The sequence below is a fragment of the Nymphalis io genome, chromosome 12 (genome assembly GCF_905147045.1).
Source record: "Nymphalis io chromosome 12, ilAglIoxx1.1, whole genome shotgun sequence".
NCBI lineage: Eukaryota > Metazoa > Arthropoda > Insecta > Lepidoptera > Nymphalidae > Nymphalis > Nymphalis io.
The window spans coordinates 747,850-766,555 of NC_065899.1; the positions used below are offsets into that span (position 1 = coordinate 747,850).

Consider the following 18,706-nt stretch of genomic DNA (forward strand, 5'->3'; position numbering starts at 1 on the left):
CAGGTATAAGTTAAATATTTCACTTTCAAGTCTTAAACTTAACCTGTCCGAACGGATCATCGGGCATTTGTTGGATTTCGTCGACAACTTGCCTGTTCCTGTTCCAAACACCGTTCCGGTCTCGTTCATGGACTCTGGAGATTACGTTGAGGAAATGGAGGATCCAGAATTGATGGAAACATTAGAGTTAGACAGAGTGACTGCGGATCCTGGATACAAAGAGCTGATCAGATTAAGGCAAAATATTGTGGCGACATACTTCAGTAGAAATAGGTAAGGGATGATTTGTAAACCTGATTTATTTTATTTAAATAAAATCATTTTCGGTAAATTATGCACGTAGGTTGAAATATCATGTACTTCGGATGAAGTACTTGATGTTTATTCATTAATATTTTTGTTGTTTACATTGCGGATTCCCAAATGGTTAAGAGTCATTGAGTTTTTTATCAACAAATACTAAAGACGTAAAGCTGTTGTTCCTGCGCCTGATCTCTCTCTGATCGTACCAGATAACTATTCCATCAAATTATGCGTATATATTAAGGGTTACAGGGTGCGCCCTTTTGTTTTTTAAAACATGCCAACATCATAACATTTCTCGCGCACTTGGCTTGTCCTTGAAATTTGGCAAATAAAATGGGTCAGTGGAAATTTTCGTTTCGTGGTTAAAAAATTAAAATTACATTTTTTAGAGCCGCTGAGACCAAGGCAGATGTTGATAGTGCCAGATCACCGGCTGAAGAATCGTTACCCACAGCAGATTTGAGTGATGAAGACGTCGAAGAGTATGCACGCTCTGTTGATTTACCGGGTTTCGATGATAACGTTTCGCCGAGTAATACTATCGGAACATTGATGAGATTTATTATTGGTGAGTTTTGTCTTAAAATATCAAATATATTTATGACATTTAGCCATTTATAAACAGCAAATATTACGTAAAACAATTGGCGTTACTATATTTTTGTCATCTTAAAATATATATATTGTTATATACGTGGTTTTATTGTGAAAAAGTTTTATGCGATATAGCAGTTAGATTAGCTATCAGTCGACAGTCAATGGTCTAGGATCCAGTTAACAGTGAACACCATTGGAAAACAGGTGCTTGGCACTTCGAAGGGAGGCCGCGTCATCGATAAGGAGACGTGGTGGTGGAACGGCTCAGTACAGGAGGTTGTTCGAGAGAAAAAGACACAGTTTAAAAAGTGGCAAGAGACCAAATCTCTTGAAGACCGGGCCGCATATAAAGCAGTTAAATGTGCCACTAAACGAGCAGTTGCCAAAGCCCGCTACCAGACGTTGTCACCTCTTTATGACACGCTTGAGACAAACGAGGGCCAAAAGACTATCTTCCGTTTGGCAAAAGCTCGGGAGAAAGCGAAACAAGACATTACAAAATGTCTTTGTGTCAAGGACTCAAATGGCACTTTGGTTTGCGACGCAGTTAAGGTGAAGACGAGGTGGCGCGACTACTTTAACGTGTTGCTTAACACACAACACGGTAATGTCTCTCCTCCAGAACTGCCTCCTAATCTCGGACTTGTTGTACAGGTAACACCTGACGAGCTACTAAAATGTCTTCGTACAATGAAGAACCGAAAATTCGTAGGCCCTGACGACTTGCCGATTGAAGCGTGGAAAGCGATGGGTTCTCATGGTGTAAACCTACTTACTGACCTTTTTAACCGAATACTTACTAGCCGGAAGATGCCCAACTCTTGGAGATTGAGTATCATTACTCCAGTATATAAAGGCAAAGGTAGTGTACAGGACTGCGAAAGCTACCGCGGTATTAAGGTTATGTGCCACACCAAGTCTCCGGCAAGAATGTACTATCTCTGAATGTCAATATGGGTTTAGCCCAGGCTGTGGAACCATAGACCCCATCTTCACCCTAAGAATATTGGCCGAGGCCCACAGGGAAAAGAAGAAGCCGCTGTACATGGCATTTCTAGACCTGCAGAAGGCATTTGACTGCGTCCCATGCCAAATTATCTGGTGGGCTTTGAAGATGAAGAACGTGCCACAAATCTATATTGACATTATCCGAGACATGTACCATAATTCGGAATCAATAGTAAGGACCGCCGTTGGCGACACACACCCCTTCCCGATCACAGTTGGTGTCCACCAAGGCTCGGCCTTGAGTCCTTTTTTGTTCAGTGTAGTGCTTGACGTTGTCACAGCGAAAGCCCATGAGCCGTCTCCCTGGCTCATGATGTATGTTGACGATATTGCACTGGTAGATGAGGACAAGCAGGTATTGGAGCAAAAGGTAAACCAGTGGAAGGGTGTGCTCCTCTCTAGAGGGGCGGTCTGATGCTAAATGTTGCGAAGACCGAGTATATGGCCTGTGGTAGTACGGACCCCGAACCTATAAAGATAGGCGGAGAATCCGTTATTAAGACGGAAAAGTTTATATACTTCGGGTCCATACTGCACGAGTCTGGTACAATCGACCACGACATCAGAGCTCGAATAAACGCAGCCTGGGCCAAATGGCGGGAAGTCACAGGGGTAATCTGTGATCGCAGGATACCGGTGAAATTAAAGGGCCTTGTGTACAAGTGCATCATCCGACCAGTCTTATTGTACGGCGACGAGACATGGCCAGCTCTCGCGAGACACGTTCAGCAACTTCACGTCGTGGAAATAAAGATGTTGCGGTGGATGTGTGGCGTTACGCGACTAGATCGCATTCGTAACGAGCACATCCGTGGTAGCCTTGGCGTTTGCGATGTAGCGAATAAGTTGCAGGAAAGCCGTCTGCGTTGATTTGGCCACATTAGCCGCAGACCATCAGACTATGTCGGGAATCGATGCCTGGACTTTGTTGTCGAAGGCCCTAGATCCCGCGGCAGGCCCAAGAAGCGCTGGCTCGATGTTGTGAGGGACGATATGAGAGAGCACGATCTCACTAAGGAGGACGCTTTAGATCGGGCAAAGTGGAGGAGTAGATGCAGGAAAGCGCACCCTGGCGTTAATAGGCCGGGAAAACGCTAGGCAGAAGAAGAAAAAGCAGTTAGATTAGCTAGAAAACTATTTATTGCTAATTTTATAATTAATCTATAAACTTACGGTATCTTCGGGAATATTTAAATGAATGAATTACAATATCTCATCTATTCCATGAATATTTGTTTCAAAAAAGGTGAAATAGTGATCAACTTGAATCGATCAAGCGAGTTAGTGGACAAGCCGTACATCATGCTGAGTGTCAGCAAGGTTTGCCTGGACGTCGCACTGATGCAGTTTGGGCCCGCCATCCAGCTATCGATAGGCCAAGCGCTGCTGACGGACAAGCAACACCACAGCAGCACCGGGCAGTACCTGGAGCTACTGACGAGCTCGGGGGAACTGTTCAACCTCCTGTACAGAAAAGTGAGTATAGTGACTTACTGTTCGCTAGTAATTTTATATTTTTACAAAATAAAGGTATTACTAACTTAATAAGTATACTATTTAAAAAAGTTACGTTTAATTTAGTATATACTTCTAAAATAATAATATTTTCATTATGGTTTTTTGAGAAATAGTATTTATTCAATTTTATTTTATTTAATGGAATTAGGTAAAGCTAGTTTTGTTCCCATTTCATACTTAATTATGTACTTCGTTAATATTAGCACAGATCAAAAGTGCACAAGCATGATTATGGAAACTAACGTTTAATACCCGACCCGATGTGTATCTGTCGCGTGCAGGTCCGCGCGAACTGCCCCGAGTTCCGCTCGCACTTCCACAGCGTGGAGCAGGCGCTGGTGGCGGACGTGGGCGCGCTGGGGCTGCTCGCGCACGCCGCCGCGCTGGCCGCGCTGCGCAACTACCTGCACTACTTGGCGCACAAGTGAGACCCGGCCCCGAGGGCCCTTTTTTTTTTTTTTTTTTTCGAGGAGGAAAGGCATTTACGCCTGCCGCCCGGTCCGGGGGGACCGGGACGGGTATGTGGGACTCACGGGGCAGAGGGCCACCGTCCTACCCACTAAAACCTCCCCGGATTTCCGCCTCTCCGCAAGGCGGCGGGGTCACGGGAACGTTGTGACTTACAACCGCAACCCCGCCAGCGGTCGTCGCCATAAGGCGACCTATCTCGAGAGCGCGCCAGGATGTTAGGGCGCGCCTCCCTCCTCTCTGTCCTGTTACGTGACGGACTCCCCCGAGTCCGCCACTGGAGGCTGGGCGTCAGGGCTTGAAGCCCCGCGGCGGATCAACAAACTGGCTCCGCCGCCAACCACACCTTAACTCTGCGGTAGCGTCCGGCCTGCGAAGGCACGTCGCCGTCGAAGAGGTCTCCTTCTTTGTTGCGGGAGCGAGTCCACGTCGTCCTCCCGCTCCCGCTCTGCTTCCTCCTTTTGCGACATGACGCATCCGCTGAACCGGGACACTGCCGCCCAGATCTCTTCGCTTCCGGCCATCTTCTCGACGACGGCCGGAAGCCACAGGTCTCGACCTACGGCCGTGGATACGACTGCGTGAGGCTCCGCCCAAGCCGGGCACTCTACGCGCGTGTGTTCCGCCGTATCCACGGCTCCTCCGCCACAATGGTGGCACTCCACCGTCGGCTCCCTACCGACCATCTCACACAGGTACCGGCCAAAACAACCGTGGCCGGTCAAAAGCTGTGTGAGGTTGAGGGGACTTTATTATTGAAACGAGTGTATTTGGCAGAAGATGATTTATTAATGACTAATTAGTGCAACGATCTTAATATTTATACGCCATCTGACTTACATACTACTTATTACACTACACCTCGGGGGGTGAATTGAAAAAAAAAAATGTTTTGATACAAATTTTTTTTTTTTTAGTAATAGGTACATAATAATTGAATTTAGGTTTTAAATGGTTTAGTTCTATTTTTATGGACAATATAAGGCTTATTACATTTTAAAATTTTTACATTTAGTCCTAAATCTTCTAAAATTACAAATGGTCCAATCCACTGTATGTCCAGTTTATTTGCCGTTTCATTTTTAATTAAAATTAGTTGTCTATTTGTATAAGTTACATTATTTATATATTTATCGTAATTACATTTACGATTTTGTTTGCTTAAAATTAAATTTTCACGAGCATCTTGCTGCGCTACTTGTAACTTAAACTTAAGATCTAAAGCACAATTATCTGGGTTATATAATGGTTCAATATATTGACTTACTCTACAAGGTATTACACTAGGTCTACCAAAAACTAGCTCGAATGGTGTGTATTTCGTTTCTGTGTGAACAGTATTATTAAAACTAAAACACCAAAAAGATAACCATTGACTCCAGGTGTCTTTCTGACCATCACACTGAATGCGTAAGAAAGCACCTATGTAAATTTTTATGCGAATTTTCAAGTGCACCGATAGATTGGTATTGATAAGCTGTAGAAGTCAATTTTTGTATATTTAAAATTTTACATACCTGTTCCATTACAGTAGATACAAACTCTGTCCCACGATCTGTAGCTATGGTGTTTGGTATCCCGAACCTTAATATAAAATTATTAACTAATGCTTTTGCTATACTTACCGTGTCCTTATTTTTTAGAGGATAGGCCTCTACGAACTTAGTCAATTCACATTGAAGTGTTAAAATGTAGCAATTGTCTTCAATGTCCTTTTGCAAAGGTCTTACGACGTCAAGATAGATCTTTTCAAAAGCATGTGAAGCCGTTGTAGTTATGTCCATGGGCGCCTTGACATACCTACTATGTTTCATTTTTTGACACTGAACGCACTTGCTAACAAATGTTTTAACATCTTTATCCAAGCCTGGTCAGTAAAATTTTCTTTTAATATTATTTGTCATTCTACGCACACCTGCATGACCTGCGGTGGGTAGTAAATGAAAGTCATGTAATATGTATTTTCTTTCTTCCCCATCATATATTCTTTTAACTCCTCTTAGAACGTGGATACGTGGACCACTCCAGTCCTTACGTTCTTTCATTTCTTTTAACAATTCTTTTATGATATTTTCAATTTCATTATTCTTTACTATGCATAGTTCATTTATTTTTCTAGTTTTACAAAATTCTCCTAACTTAGTCACAAATTCGGCTCGCGTAAATTGTGCCCTAAAGTTAAGATTAATATATAATATTTTTCTACGTAGACTATAAATAAAACATTCTTTCTCTTCGTATAAATTATCATTATTTTTCAATTTATTTAACTCCTCATTATTTATAAAAGTCATTTCCACTGAATCATTTGGTATCTTTAGTACCTCAACTAGTCGTGGTTGATCAGGCCACGATTCGTTAGGTTTACTAATTTTAATTGTATTATCCTGCTCTATTTTATTTTCTAAACGCCTCTTTTGGCCTCTAGTCATAACTAACAATATTTCTTCGTTCATTTGTTTTAAAGTGTCCGATGTTATGCTAATTCTAGACAAAGCGTCCGCTACGCTATTATCCTTACCTTTTACATATATAATTTTAAAGTCGTATTCTTCTAGTGCTAACCTAAACTTAAGAAGTCTACTTGAGGGGTCTTTCATTGAGAATAGATATAATAAAGGTCTATGGTCTGTCATAATCGTAAAAGATCTACCGTATACATATGGTCTAAAGTATTTTACTGCCCACACTATAGCAAGTAACTCTTTTTGAATAGTGGGGTAGTTTGTTTCGGCTTTATTAAGAGGTCTGCTTGCAAAAGCTACCGGTTTCATATTTTTATTACACAAAACAGCGCCAATTGCTGTACCTGAAGCGTCAGTTTGAATGACGAATTCATTATTTTCTGAAAAATCGGGAAATTCTAATACTGGGGGACTTGTCAAAGACTGTTTTAATTTTTCGAAACTTTTTTGACACTCTTCAGTCCAAACAAATCGTTCATATTTTCTCGTTAATTTATTTAAGGGATATGTTATTTCGGTAAAATTTTTGATAATTTTTCGATAATAATTACAAAACGCTACGAACCTTTTAACTTCGTCAGTATTAGTAGGTATGGGATATTTTTGTAGGATTTCGATTTTTGCAGGGTCAGGTAAAACTCCATCTTTTGAAACTAAATGTCCTAAATAAAATAATAAAAAATGCCGAGATGGCCTAGTGGTAAGAACGCGTGAATCTTAACCGATGATCGTGGGTTCAAACCCGGGCAAGCACCACTGAATTTTCATGTGCTTAATTTGTGTTTATAATTCATCTTGTGCTTAACGGTGAAGAAAACATCGTAAGGAAACCTTCATGTGTCTAATTTCATTGAAATTCTGCCACATGTGAATTCTACCAACCCGCATTGGAGCAGCGTGGTGGAATAAGCTCCAAACCTTCTCCTCAAAAAGGGAGAGGAGGCCTTAGCCCAGCAGTGGGACATTAACAGGCTGTTACTGTACTGTACTGTCCTAAATAAAGAATTTCTTTCTTCAAAAAATTACATTTCTTGGGATTTAATTTTAAATTAACTTTTCTTAGCCTTTCCATAACGTCAATCAAATTTTTATTATGTACGCTCAAATTTCTTCCATATACAACTAAATCATCTAAATAAACAAAACACTTATCAAATGTTAACCCTGACATTGCAACTGACATGGCTCTGCTAAAAGCGCTAGGACTAGTCTTAAGACCCATTGGTAATCTTTTCATTTGGTATTGACCAGTGTTTGTCGTAAAAGCCGTGTATTCCCTACTTCGTTTATCTAACTCTACCTGATAGTAACTTTGATTAAAATCTAAGTGTGAGAAATAGAGACAAACCACAGAGAGAGTCTAAAATTTCATTTATATTTGGCAAAGGGAACTTATCGTCCACAATGCAGTCATTAAGTTTCCGATAGTCGATAACAAGTCTCCACTTTTTATCACTATCACTTTTTTTTCGGTACTAACAAAATTGGACTTGACCACTCGCTCTTAGCTTCTTCTAGAATGTCATTCTTAAGCATTTCTGTAATTTGATTATTAACTTCATTTTTTAAAGAATGGGGTAATCTATACTGCTTAACATATACCGGACTCGTATTTGGTTTCAAAGTTATTGATTGTTGATAAATATTGGTAGTATTTAATTTATCGCCTGGCAAAAAGAAAACATCTGAATACTTTGCACATATATCCTGAATGGATTTGCGCTCCTCTGTATTGAGGTGATTTAAATTTAAAATGTTTAATAAAGCTTTAGCCCTATTTAAGTCATTAGCAGTTGACCTAAAGTCGCATAACTCATAATCTTGAATCGAATATATTTCCGGTTGAAACATTGGCAAAGTACCATCATGTTCATTGGTATTTAAAATTTTAACAAGTAATCTGTTATTTCGTATGCTACTGATACAACCTGCAAGGAAAACGTTATCAGCTAATTGCTGACTGTGGATAACAAAGTCATTTTCCGAATCATTATCCAAAAGTAAGTAATGAAATGATTCACAACGCGCAGGTATAAGTAAACTTTCATTAGAATAATTCAACGAATCATAAAATGGTAAGGAACATTCCATTCCATATTTGTTTAAGGTAGTGGAATTGTTATCAAAGTTGATACTTGATACGTAGCGACACAGAAAATCTAAACCTAAAATACCGTCAGCCTTTAAAGGTAAGTTATTGAAAACATGTAGCCTTATATTAAAGTCAACATGAAACTGTTGATCACGATGAAATAAGATGACATCAGTGTAACCTATGGACTGAATTTTACCTCCAATACCATTTATGATAGTTTCGTCTCTAATTACTTTAATGTTACTGGGTAATGCCTGTTTCTTTATTACAGATAATGATGCTCCTGTATCTACTAACCAAAAATATTTCCTATTGTTAATAAAAAATGATAAATATTTGGCTTTGCCATTTAATGCCAAAATGTTATGTTCCAACACGAAAAAACTGCATTTCACTATTATTATCTGCGTTTGCGGATTGATTTTGTTCAAGTTTTTCTGAATAAAATACTCTGTTTCTATTGCCACTACCACGAGATATCGAACTCGATGGATTCTCGTTCGAATCTCGTCCGCGATTCAATTTATGAAATTTAGGTCTACCATGATAATATGTTTGGCCGCGTGGATAATTATTAAAATTTCTTCGATTATTAAAATAACTGGAATTATTTGGCTTACCTGCGTTATTTTGTGGGAAATATGATCTTTGGCCGCGAATCTGTGGTCTAGTATGGGAATTAAAATGAGAATGTGACTTACCTCTTCCACGAGTGGAGAAATGCATGACATCCTCACCTCGCGACGAAGATGCAGCTGACAGCTCTTCATCTTTCGCAGCTTGAATCGCCTCGTTTAGGTGTTTGTAGTTGCGTGCTGCAATAATCGTACTTAGTCTTGAATTTCTTAGACCGTCAGAAAAACGTTGTATTGCGAATCGCTCATTAATAGGTTTTAAAATTTCGTATTTTTTCAGCATCGCCGTCTGCCTGAGCTATCGTTAAATCTGCAAATAAGTTCTCTATCTCGGTTCCAAACTGTTCTATAGTGCGATATCCTTAAGATACAGTTTGTAGTCGTGATTGTATTGCGGTAGGACTTTTCTTTACCAATAATTTGTTTTTAAATCCTTAATTAAGTCTTTTGTAGAACTGTATTCAGGTAACATTCGTAATTTAGCACTCTGTGACAGCCTACTTTTTAAAACAAATGTAATTAGTAATTTTTGACCCGATGATGACAACATATCCGAATACATTTCTATAGAGTCAATGATACCTTTAATGCTGTTTTCGTTATTATTCATAACAGGAATTAAACTACATGCTGTTTTCAAATCGAACTCCATTTTTAGTTCAGGATTCGAACACGTTTCGCTGTCACTGTCACTACTACTCATATGACATGCAGGCTTAGAACATAAATTGATAATTTGTGAGTGGTATGACTTTATTTCATCGCTTATTGAAGCAATGAATGTAAGAGACTTAGGCTTTATTTCTTTAGAAGTAATACATGGGATTATATTCGAACTTTTCTCAAATATTTTCTCAGTTTCCGCTAACTTATTTTTTATAACATTACCTTGATATCTTAACTTTCCCTTCTTAATTAAATATTTTCTTATCAATTTAAGTTCATCTAAACATTTAACTAAATCATCTTCCATTCCCTTATAACAACATATTTATAAAAGAAATACTTACCACGTATATTAACTCACTTACGAGTAGTTACCATGGTAGGGGCTACGACCTGATACATTGCAATATGAAACTCTTTGTTTTCATTATACATACTTAATCGATTAAATAATATTAATAGGATACATTTATTTTACTAGATTATACACTAATTCGTTAAAAAAAACCTTAAAGTTTATAAATAGTCATTTTAACAGTTCAAAGTTTATTTCTGAAATGTTATTGGATCACTTTACAAAACACTCACGCACTTTTTATTAATATTATATATAAACACCTGGTTTTCACGCATTTTCTTCGTAATTCTAATGCCGTCACTTCTCTACTGGTTGGGTATGTCTCTTGCGCGGGTGAATGACCGTCTTAAGTTGTTTTGCGTGATCTCATCCAATATCCAATTTTTATAGCATTTTTTGTACTTTTTATAAATAAAGTACAGTGCTGCAATGCCCAGTAGCACACAAATAACCAATAAAACTATGCTGATTGTAGACAGATGCATTCGTATTTCTTCAACTTGTGCCTGGTTCGAGCCTGCGGCGTTTTGATTTACAAATACTGTTTCTTTCTCCACACTGGATCGGCACATAGTTAGATTTTTTTTTTTTTTGTAAAAAGTTCTTATTGAAATTCATATAAGCCAAAACTTTTATCATGATGTATTTAATTATGTAGATATTTCTATGAATTTGGTCCATACTTCTGGTGACCCAAGAGCTGACTCTTATTTAGCCCAAAGGCTGAGTCTAGCGGTGCAGAGAGGCAATAGTGCTAGCGTCTTGGATACAATACCACAGGACAATCTTTTAGACGGCGTGTTCTTGCTTTAAATTTGTAATGTGTATTTTGTTCTTTTTATTTTAATTTTGTATTTTATAAAAATGTCTGTACATATGAAACAATTAGAATAAATATATTATGTAGTAAAACCTTACTTTACTACATAATTTTATATTCGTTTACAGGATACAAAAGCGTCATTCGCTTAATATAACGACGATGATTTTGCCGAAGACCAAAACGTTATGGGATTATTTAATGAAGCCCGAAGCGGACCCTCCCGTGCCGCCCGGAGCGACCAAGTTCAGTTACTCGGTGCGGTAAGTTACAAAAAACTTTTAAGCTTTCTTTAACTTTTTGATCAGCTTTTATTTATTCCATTCAGTAAAAGTAAAAAATGGTACACTAGATCCTATTCCAATGGAAGAAGTAAAGTTAAACAAACCTTAGATTCATTTACGTATCTCACGTAATTTTCTTTTAACTCTGGCATATTATATTTATTTAAAACAAAGATAAAGCATATACTATTTAACATCTTATAAGATAGTAACGTATGTATTTAAATTCAGCATATATATTTTTTTATAGAATAGGAAGGTGGACGAGCATATGGGCCACCTGATGGTAAGTGATCACCAACGCCCATAGACACTGGCATTGTAAGAAATTTTAATCATCGCTTACATCGCCAATGCGACACCAACCTTGGGAACTAAGATGTTATGTCCCTTGTGCCCGTACACTTTTTTATACAATAGGAAGGTGGACGAGCATATGGGCCACCTGATGGTAAGTGGTCACACCAAACGCCCTTAAACATTGGCATTGTAAGAAATGTCAACCATCGCTTATAGCCAATGCGCCACCAACCTTGGGAACTAAGATTTTATGTCCCTTGTGCCTGTAATTACACTGGCTCACTCACCCTTCAAACCGGAACACAACAATATCAAGTATTGCTGTTTTGCGGTAGAATATCTGATGAGTGGGTGGTACCTACCCAGACGAGCTTGCACAAAGCCCTACCACCAATAAAATATATGTTATATGTTATCTTATAAATACACAACTTATATACAGTAACAGCCTGTTAATGTCCCACTGCTGGGAGACATAACATCTTAGTTCCCAAGGTTTGTGTCGCATTGGCGATGTAAGCGATGGTTAACATTTCTTACAATGCCAATGTCTATGGCCGTTGGTGACCATTTATCATCAGGTCGTCCATATGCTCGTCCGCCTACCAATACTATAAAAAAAAACATTCCATTGAACTACTTATATCCACTTTAACTTGTCTTGTTGTTGGAATAGCCTGTATACTGTATTGACATTAACATCAAAATTGTGTGTAACATTTCACCTCAATTGATTTTTGTAACTATAAATATTAAAAAATATTTTTAAAATTATTTTATACATATGAGATTTTGTTTTCAGGTTGTCTTCAGTCACGGCGCGTTTGGTCCAGGCTGAAAATCCCTTGGTGGAAGTTCGTGTGACTGCGCTGGAGAGTGACTGCGTTTTCCGAGCGAACGACAGACTCATCTTCAAGCTCTATCTTGGCTCCTTGCATGTCGACGACTTGGCGGAGGCCACTCTTTACCCCAAGGTTCAATTAAAAAAAGATAATTATTTTTTTTTCCGAGCCTTGTAATGTTTTGTATGTAGCTTTAATATATTATAATGAATCTATAACTTCTTTATTAAAAATATTTTTGCAAAAAATTGATAAAAGTGCATTTTCGTCAGCTGGTATGGCCCGACGAGGACAAGGTGCTGGAGATCAAGTACGTGCGCTCGGCGAGCGGCACGCGGGCGCGCGCAGACGCCGAGCTGCGCGTGCAGGCCGGCCGTCTGCACGTCGTGCTCTTCTGCTCGCTGCTCTACCACCTGCAGGTGACATCTCACAAGGGATAGCTACAAGTATTTACGGTCGATCGTAATCACGACTAGGATCAAAGGGACGATTTCGGCGGGGGGTTTATCACAAGGACAACGACATTCGTGGTAATATATGTGTGTGTGCTGACGTGGCGGTCCGTCCCCTGCAGCAATTCCTGGAGGCGCTGGTGCCGAGCGCGGCGGCGGCGGGCGCGGCGGCGGCCGAGCGCGAGGCGGCTCGGCGCGCCGGCGCCCTGCGCGCCGCGCCGCTGCGCGTCACGCTCGCCATCGAGGTACCGCCCGTCTTTTACTCTTAATTTAATACTTGACACTAATTAAATCTTCCATTTTACACATTGAAACTTTTTAATGTCTTATAAATTGTATCGGTCTCTCTTGTCGACTGTAATATTATCGACTTCTCAGATCCATGGTCCAGTTTTGCTGCTACCTCAGAAGCCTTCGTCGCCGAATTTGTTAGTTCTCAACACGGGTAAGTCAAAATCGACTGTAGCATTCGGATTTAGTCTTTAAAAATAGTTTAAAAGTAATTTATATAGATGAATTTACTTGATGTACGATTTTGTACAAGCCAGGTTAGGTGCCGCCCACTCATCATATATTCTATCGGCAAAAAGTTACACTTATAATATTATTGCTTTTCGGTTTGAATGGTGAGTGAGCCGGTGCTACTACATACGACTCAGTTCCTAAGGTTTGTGGTGCATTGAGGATATAAGGTTAATATTTCTTACAGTGCCGATGTCATATCTGCCAGTCCACCGACCGATATGATATAAAAGAAAATGAATTACAGGTGATTTGCTGATAGAGAATTTCTTCAAAACGATAAACGCCAGCATCGAGTCCAGCGCCCCGATGTCCAGCCCAGTGATTGATAACGTGCTGGTTAAGCTCGTTAACATCACCCTGTCGCGTGCTGTGATGACCTTGGCTGGTACACTCGAAGTTCAGGTGACAAATAATATTTATGCTTACAATCGATATCGATATAATCGGAATCTTGATAGAAAAACTGTAACTCAAAGCAGGAAACCGTCATGAAATATAAGAATGTGATATGCGATATTCACCATAATAATTATAACATTTCAAGAGTACACTCATCAAAATATAATATCACTGTAAGTCGGCTGTACATTTTTCTGTGAACTAAGTTCTTACAGAAGTCACTTATTGTTCTTTAATATTTAATTTACAGGAACCGATCTTAGAGCCAATCTCGGTGCGATGCGATTTAAAACGCGCTGTCGGATACACACTGGTTGCTAATAGCAGCGCCTATAGAGATTTGCTGTTATGCGAAGCAGATGTGGTGATGGACGTGGTGACTATCAACCTGGGTCAGAAGGACCTGGCTACGGTGCTGGCTGTGTGGAGCGATAACCTCAGTGAGGGGCACTATATTGGTGAGAGATATATTTTACGATACACTTTCGCATTGACGTAATCGTTTCAGACTTGGATTTAGAATTTTTTATTTATGATTATTAAATATTATACAGGATTCGATTTAAATAATACTTTGTTTTGCAGTTTTATTTTGGTTCAATATAAAATAACAGCTATATTTTATTTTACTATATATCAGCGAAATTATTACCGATAACACTCAGTTTTTTACAAGACAATATAGCAATAAAAACAAATATTCTTATTTTGGCGTTAACGGCGTTAAATAAAAAAAGTTTTGATTACAGGATGTATTGTCCCAACTTCTCCGGTAGAACAGCCAGCTTCTGAAGTGACAGTTAAGAAGTTGCAAGCGTTTTTCGCTCAAGGAGATCCCGTGAGGAAGGAATCTGTGTTTAGGTAAAATATAATTAAATAAAATTTGTAAAGCTTGTACAGTACACGCTGTATATGTACAGTTTTGAAACTTGAAACTGATTCAGATTCTAAACCACCATTTTTTATAATTCATGTCTTCCTCGGCGGTGAAGGAAAAGATTGAGAGGAAATCTGCACGTATTGGATGAATTTCTGACATGTGAATTAGAGCAGCGTGTGGAACACGCTCCAAAGTTCATCCTCAAAAGTATAGAAGGCATACTTACAAAAGGAAAAGTTTTCAGTCTTGACCAACTGTTCATTAAATGTTTTTAGGTACACCTTGGAAGGAGTGGAATTAAAACTATTCTCAGATATGGATGAAGTTCTCAGTTCACCGGTACGAGATCTGAACCACGGTCTAGCGAAAATCACAGCTGGTGAAGCCAACGTGCACTTTGATTATTACTCAGATAGCAGCATCGAAGTGAAGGCCAGCTTACAGAGTCTGTTGATTGAGGATATACGACCCGATCCCACGGTCGTCATTAGGAGGTAGGGGTTATTGTTAATTAAGTGTATGAAATTAGGTGTTCCATTTATTATTTACCTTATGATCTTATATATTTTGTTATGATTATTTGTTAAAAATGTTCTGTTTTTGTTGTAATTTCATTGAATTGACCTCATAATGAATATTTATGAAGTATCTTGGGACGAGTCACAAGGGATTTTGTGTCTTATCCAAAGCTTCTGATTTTGTTCAACATAAAACTCTGGTCAGGAAAATATATCATTACGGGATTAGGAAATGTGGCTCGATCTTTAAACGTCTTATAACATTGGAATTCAGTGGGACATTAGTTAAGTGGAAATAATGTAATGTAAAAATAAAAGCTGGGAATCGATAGATCTAATTTAGGAGAGTCGAATTCAAGCGGTCGTACCACGTGAATCCTCGTTAACCTGCTAATCGTATTAGGATCTTCGAGTCTCAAGGGGGCGGCAGTCGGCGGGGCGGCGGCTTCTCGGTGGAGCGGCCGGCGCTGCTGGAGGCGGCGCTGCGGCGCTCGGCCCGCGCCGCCACGCTGGACGCGCGCGTGGAGCGCACGAGGCTCAACCTCGCGCTGCCTTTCCTGCTCCGCCTCGCGAGGAGCGTGCTCGACGCCATGCCGGGTGAGTGAACGTGAATATTGTGGAAACGACGATTTTCGATTTAACCTAATAATTCTTTTTCGAATAGTAACAGTTTTAGTGTATCAGTTGACCGGTAGTTTATTTTATTTGTAAGTGTTTAAATAAATATAGTAGCCGCTTGCTGACTATACCCTATGAAATACCCTCTATATGTTGTCACGATATTTGTTATTTATCGCCTAGGGGATAAAACGATGGAGGGCGGAGTGATCAATCATGGCTACGTGGGTGACGCGCCGACGCGAGGTAATAAAAACAGACCAGCCCGATTTCCGAGTTCCAGTGATTCTACTAGCGGCTACTATTCCGCCGGTAAGTGTAATTTTAATTGGATGGGAGTAAAAAAGTCACTTTTCATGTTCGTTCTGGTTTTTTTGCCCAATCTTGCTGAATTTTTTCCGGATTAACGAAAAATTCCAACGCTCAAAGTGCTCGTAGAAAACATATTTTTTGTGTTTTCTTTAAATTATAATGACACAAATTTAACACACAATACTTATTTCGCTTATAACTATTATTGTCATATTAAATCCGAACCCGATTACTAAGAAACATTTTTGTAATTGCTTATTAAATTATATTATATATTTTAATATTTCAGCAACATCGATATCAGAAGATTTGCCAAGTTTATCGATATCGGTCCAATGTCGCCAGCCAGAAGTGATGTTCTTCACAGATCTCACGAAAACCGAGGGTCATGCCCTGCTCCTAAGAACGGAACTCCTAATTGACTACTCTTATCATTCTAATACTGAGAGCCTCGTTGTATCTCTAGCTGGTCTCCAAGTTATGTCCAAATTGCAATCGAAATTAAAGAATCTACCACCCCAGTTAGTTTTGAAACCGTGTGATTTAGAATTTTCTAAGAGTTTCAAAAACGTGGAAGAAGGCGTAGTAGTTCGCTTGTCTGTATCAGAAGTAGATGTACATGTCGCTGCGACCACTGTCCATACAGTTGTAGGTAAGTGAATTGCGGATTTTCTAGTATTGTATTTATTATGAATACCATATTTATCAGAAATAAGGAGACTTTTGATATTTCTACAACAGTAATATATATGGCATTAGCCCTAGCTTACATATTTTTTTAAATTTTCATTTGGGGTTGGGACACAAAGACTTTATTAAATAAATTATGTAATTAGTAACATAAAGTAGAAAACATAAGATTATATATCTATTTACAGATATCGTAGAAGAAATTACAGCAGAATTAACAATACCAGATGAGAAGGATGCTTTTAATTTTGCAACGTACAACCCCAGAGCCGAGAAAACTGATGAGGATCTCTGGTCTCCGAAGAAGCTGACACCGTATGTTGGCTTTCACTCTGAGGATAGCTACATCCAACCTAAGTATCCCAGTGTGAGACCAGCAGAGACTTTCGTGGTCGCAGTGCCTATTGTTCGTGTGACTTTTGAAATTGAGCACACCGTCAGGGTACCAGTTTTGTTGGTGAAGGTAATATTTTTATGTCTCGTTATACCTAGATTTTGCATTTTTGCCCAGGGTGAATACCATTTAATAGTGTCGAAGGCTAAGCCAGAAGTATTAAGTGTAATATCATTTTCAACTTAGACTTAGGCTTTAATACTAATAATTTATGTGGAATATAATTAACGAATTTATAAATAACATCGCACGATATCAGAATTGCCCTTAAACCGTCATAGTTCATAATCTTTGTTTAGCTCTCAAGCGAGCTGTCATTGCACGACTGGTCGCGGCAGCTGCATGGCTGCGGTTGGCTGTCAGCGCAGGCGCATTGCTACAACGAGCGGCTGGACGTCTGGGAACCGTTGCTGGAACCTGTACTGCAGGACAATGTGCAGCGTTCCTGGGAGATCAGTGCTACATTGTTCCAGGTAAGCCGTGTAATTCGCTAGTATTAGCTGTGTATTCGCTAATACAAAAAATGTATTATGAATATATTTCCTTAGTAAGAATATGAATAATAAATTTTCTGAATAATTTAAATTATTTTAGGCCAAATCATATCCCATGTCTTCACAATTATCCACGAAAAACACAGAAGAGACGATGTCCGATAACGTATCCGCGGAACCGCCTAGAAAACCAAAGAAAAAGAAAGGATTTGAATCAGAAACATCTGCCGATGAGGCCGACACGGATAGCGAAATGGTTTTCATAAGGAATCCCAATGTAAAACAAAACAGGAGCTATAATGTTGATACCAATACTTCCAATATATCCTTCTTAAAGGCATTAGACGTCGAAGAATCTGATTCAGATAATGAAAATGGCATGCTTGACAAATTGTCTATAGGAGGTGGAGATTTATTTACGGAGTAGGTATTTAATTCATCATCAACACAATTGAAATTGTAAATAATTGACGTATTTACCAACAATATCATTCTATATTTAGCAGCGATACTAGTATGGATGGGATGAGCACTGATGAGGATTCATCAGCACCAGAACAGAGCGAGGTAGAAGTTAGTGACAGAGAGGAAGAAGTAGAAGAGAAAGCCGTGTCGTATATAGATGGTGAAGAAAAGAAGAAAGTAGAAAATAAGAGTGTTACGGTACAGGTAAATATATTACAAGAAAATTGAAAAACTAAAATTCTTGAAATAGAAAAGTTACAAAATCATATTGTTTATCTTATTTATTTAAAGGAACCGGAACGTGAAGATAGTGCGGAATCATCTCTAGAAGAGAGACGTTTCTGTACCTACATCACGCTTGAAGCAAGATCACCATTAAATTTTACAGTAACGCCAGCAGCAGTGAGGGCATTGCAAGCGCTGTCAACCGCTATAACAGATCGTACAGCTGCAGTAACAGCTATTGTGGCTGCTGATAGTGGCTTACAACTGGTAAATGATATAGGTTAGTAAAATTATAGAAAATGAGTGTAAAATAAGTGGGCACTGATAGTGTTACAGGAATACAAAATACTTCACACAAAAGAGAAAACGTAG

General features: G+C 39.1%; 1 protein-coding gene across 4 annotated transcripts in view; it reads left to right on the forward strand.

The window, feature by feature from the left end:
• The window catches only part of LOC126772153 (intermembrane lipid transfer protein VPS13A-like), a 58,041-nt gene that overhangs the window by 15,714 nt on the left and 23,621 nt on the right, over positions 1-18,706 (forward strand). For all 4 annotated transcript variants that reach the window (XR_007669628.1, XM_050492337.1, XM_050492339.1 and 1 more), the window contains exons 13-33: positions 4-273; positions 696-874; positions 3,158-3,387; positions 3,711-3,853; positions 11,065-11,199; positions 12,323-12,494; positions 12,635-12,781; positions 12,937-13,059; positions 13,193-13,259; positions 13,584-13,741; positions 13,989-14,196; positions 14,488-14,599; positions 14,894-15,112; positions 15,540-15,733; positions 15,938-16,066; positions 16,356-16,718; positions 16,945-17,219; positions 17,450-17,623; positions 17,745-18,067; positions 18,148-18,313; positions 18,401-18,614. Coding sequence is in view for 3 of the 4 variants with exons in the window: in XM_050492337.1 (XP_050348294.1) it covers positions 4-273; positions 696-874; positions 3,158-3,387; positions 3,711-3,853; positions 11,065-11,199; positions 12,323-12,494; positions 12,635-12,781; positions 12,937-13,059; positions 13,193-13,259; positions 13,584-13,741; positions 13,989-14,196; positions 14,488-14,599; positions 14,894-15,112; positions 15,540-15,733; positions 15,938-16,066; positions 16,356-16,718; positions 16,945-17,219; positions 17,450-17,623; positions 17,745-18,067; positions 18,148-18,313; positions 18,401-18,614 (4,001 nt within the window). In the remaining variant the exon portion in view is untranslated. The remainder of the gene's footprint in view (positions 1-3; positions 274-695; positions 875-3,157; positions 3,388-3,710; positions 3,854-11,064; positions 11,200-12,322; positions 12,495-12,634; positions 12,782-12,936; positions 13,060-13,192; positions 13,260-13,583; positions 13,742-13,988; positions 14,197-14,487; positions 14,600-14,893; positions 15,113-15,539; positions 15,734-15,937; positions 16,067-16,355; positions 16,719-16,944; positions 17,220-17,449; positions 17,624-17,744; positions 18,068-18,147; positions 18,314-18,400; positions 18,615-18,706) is intronic.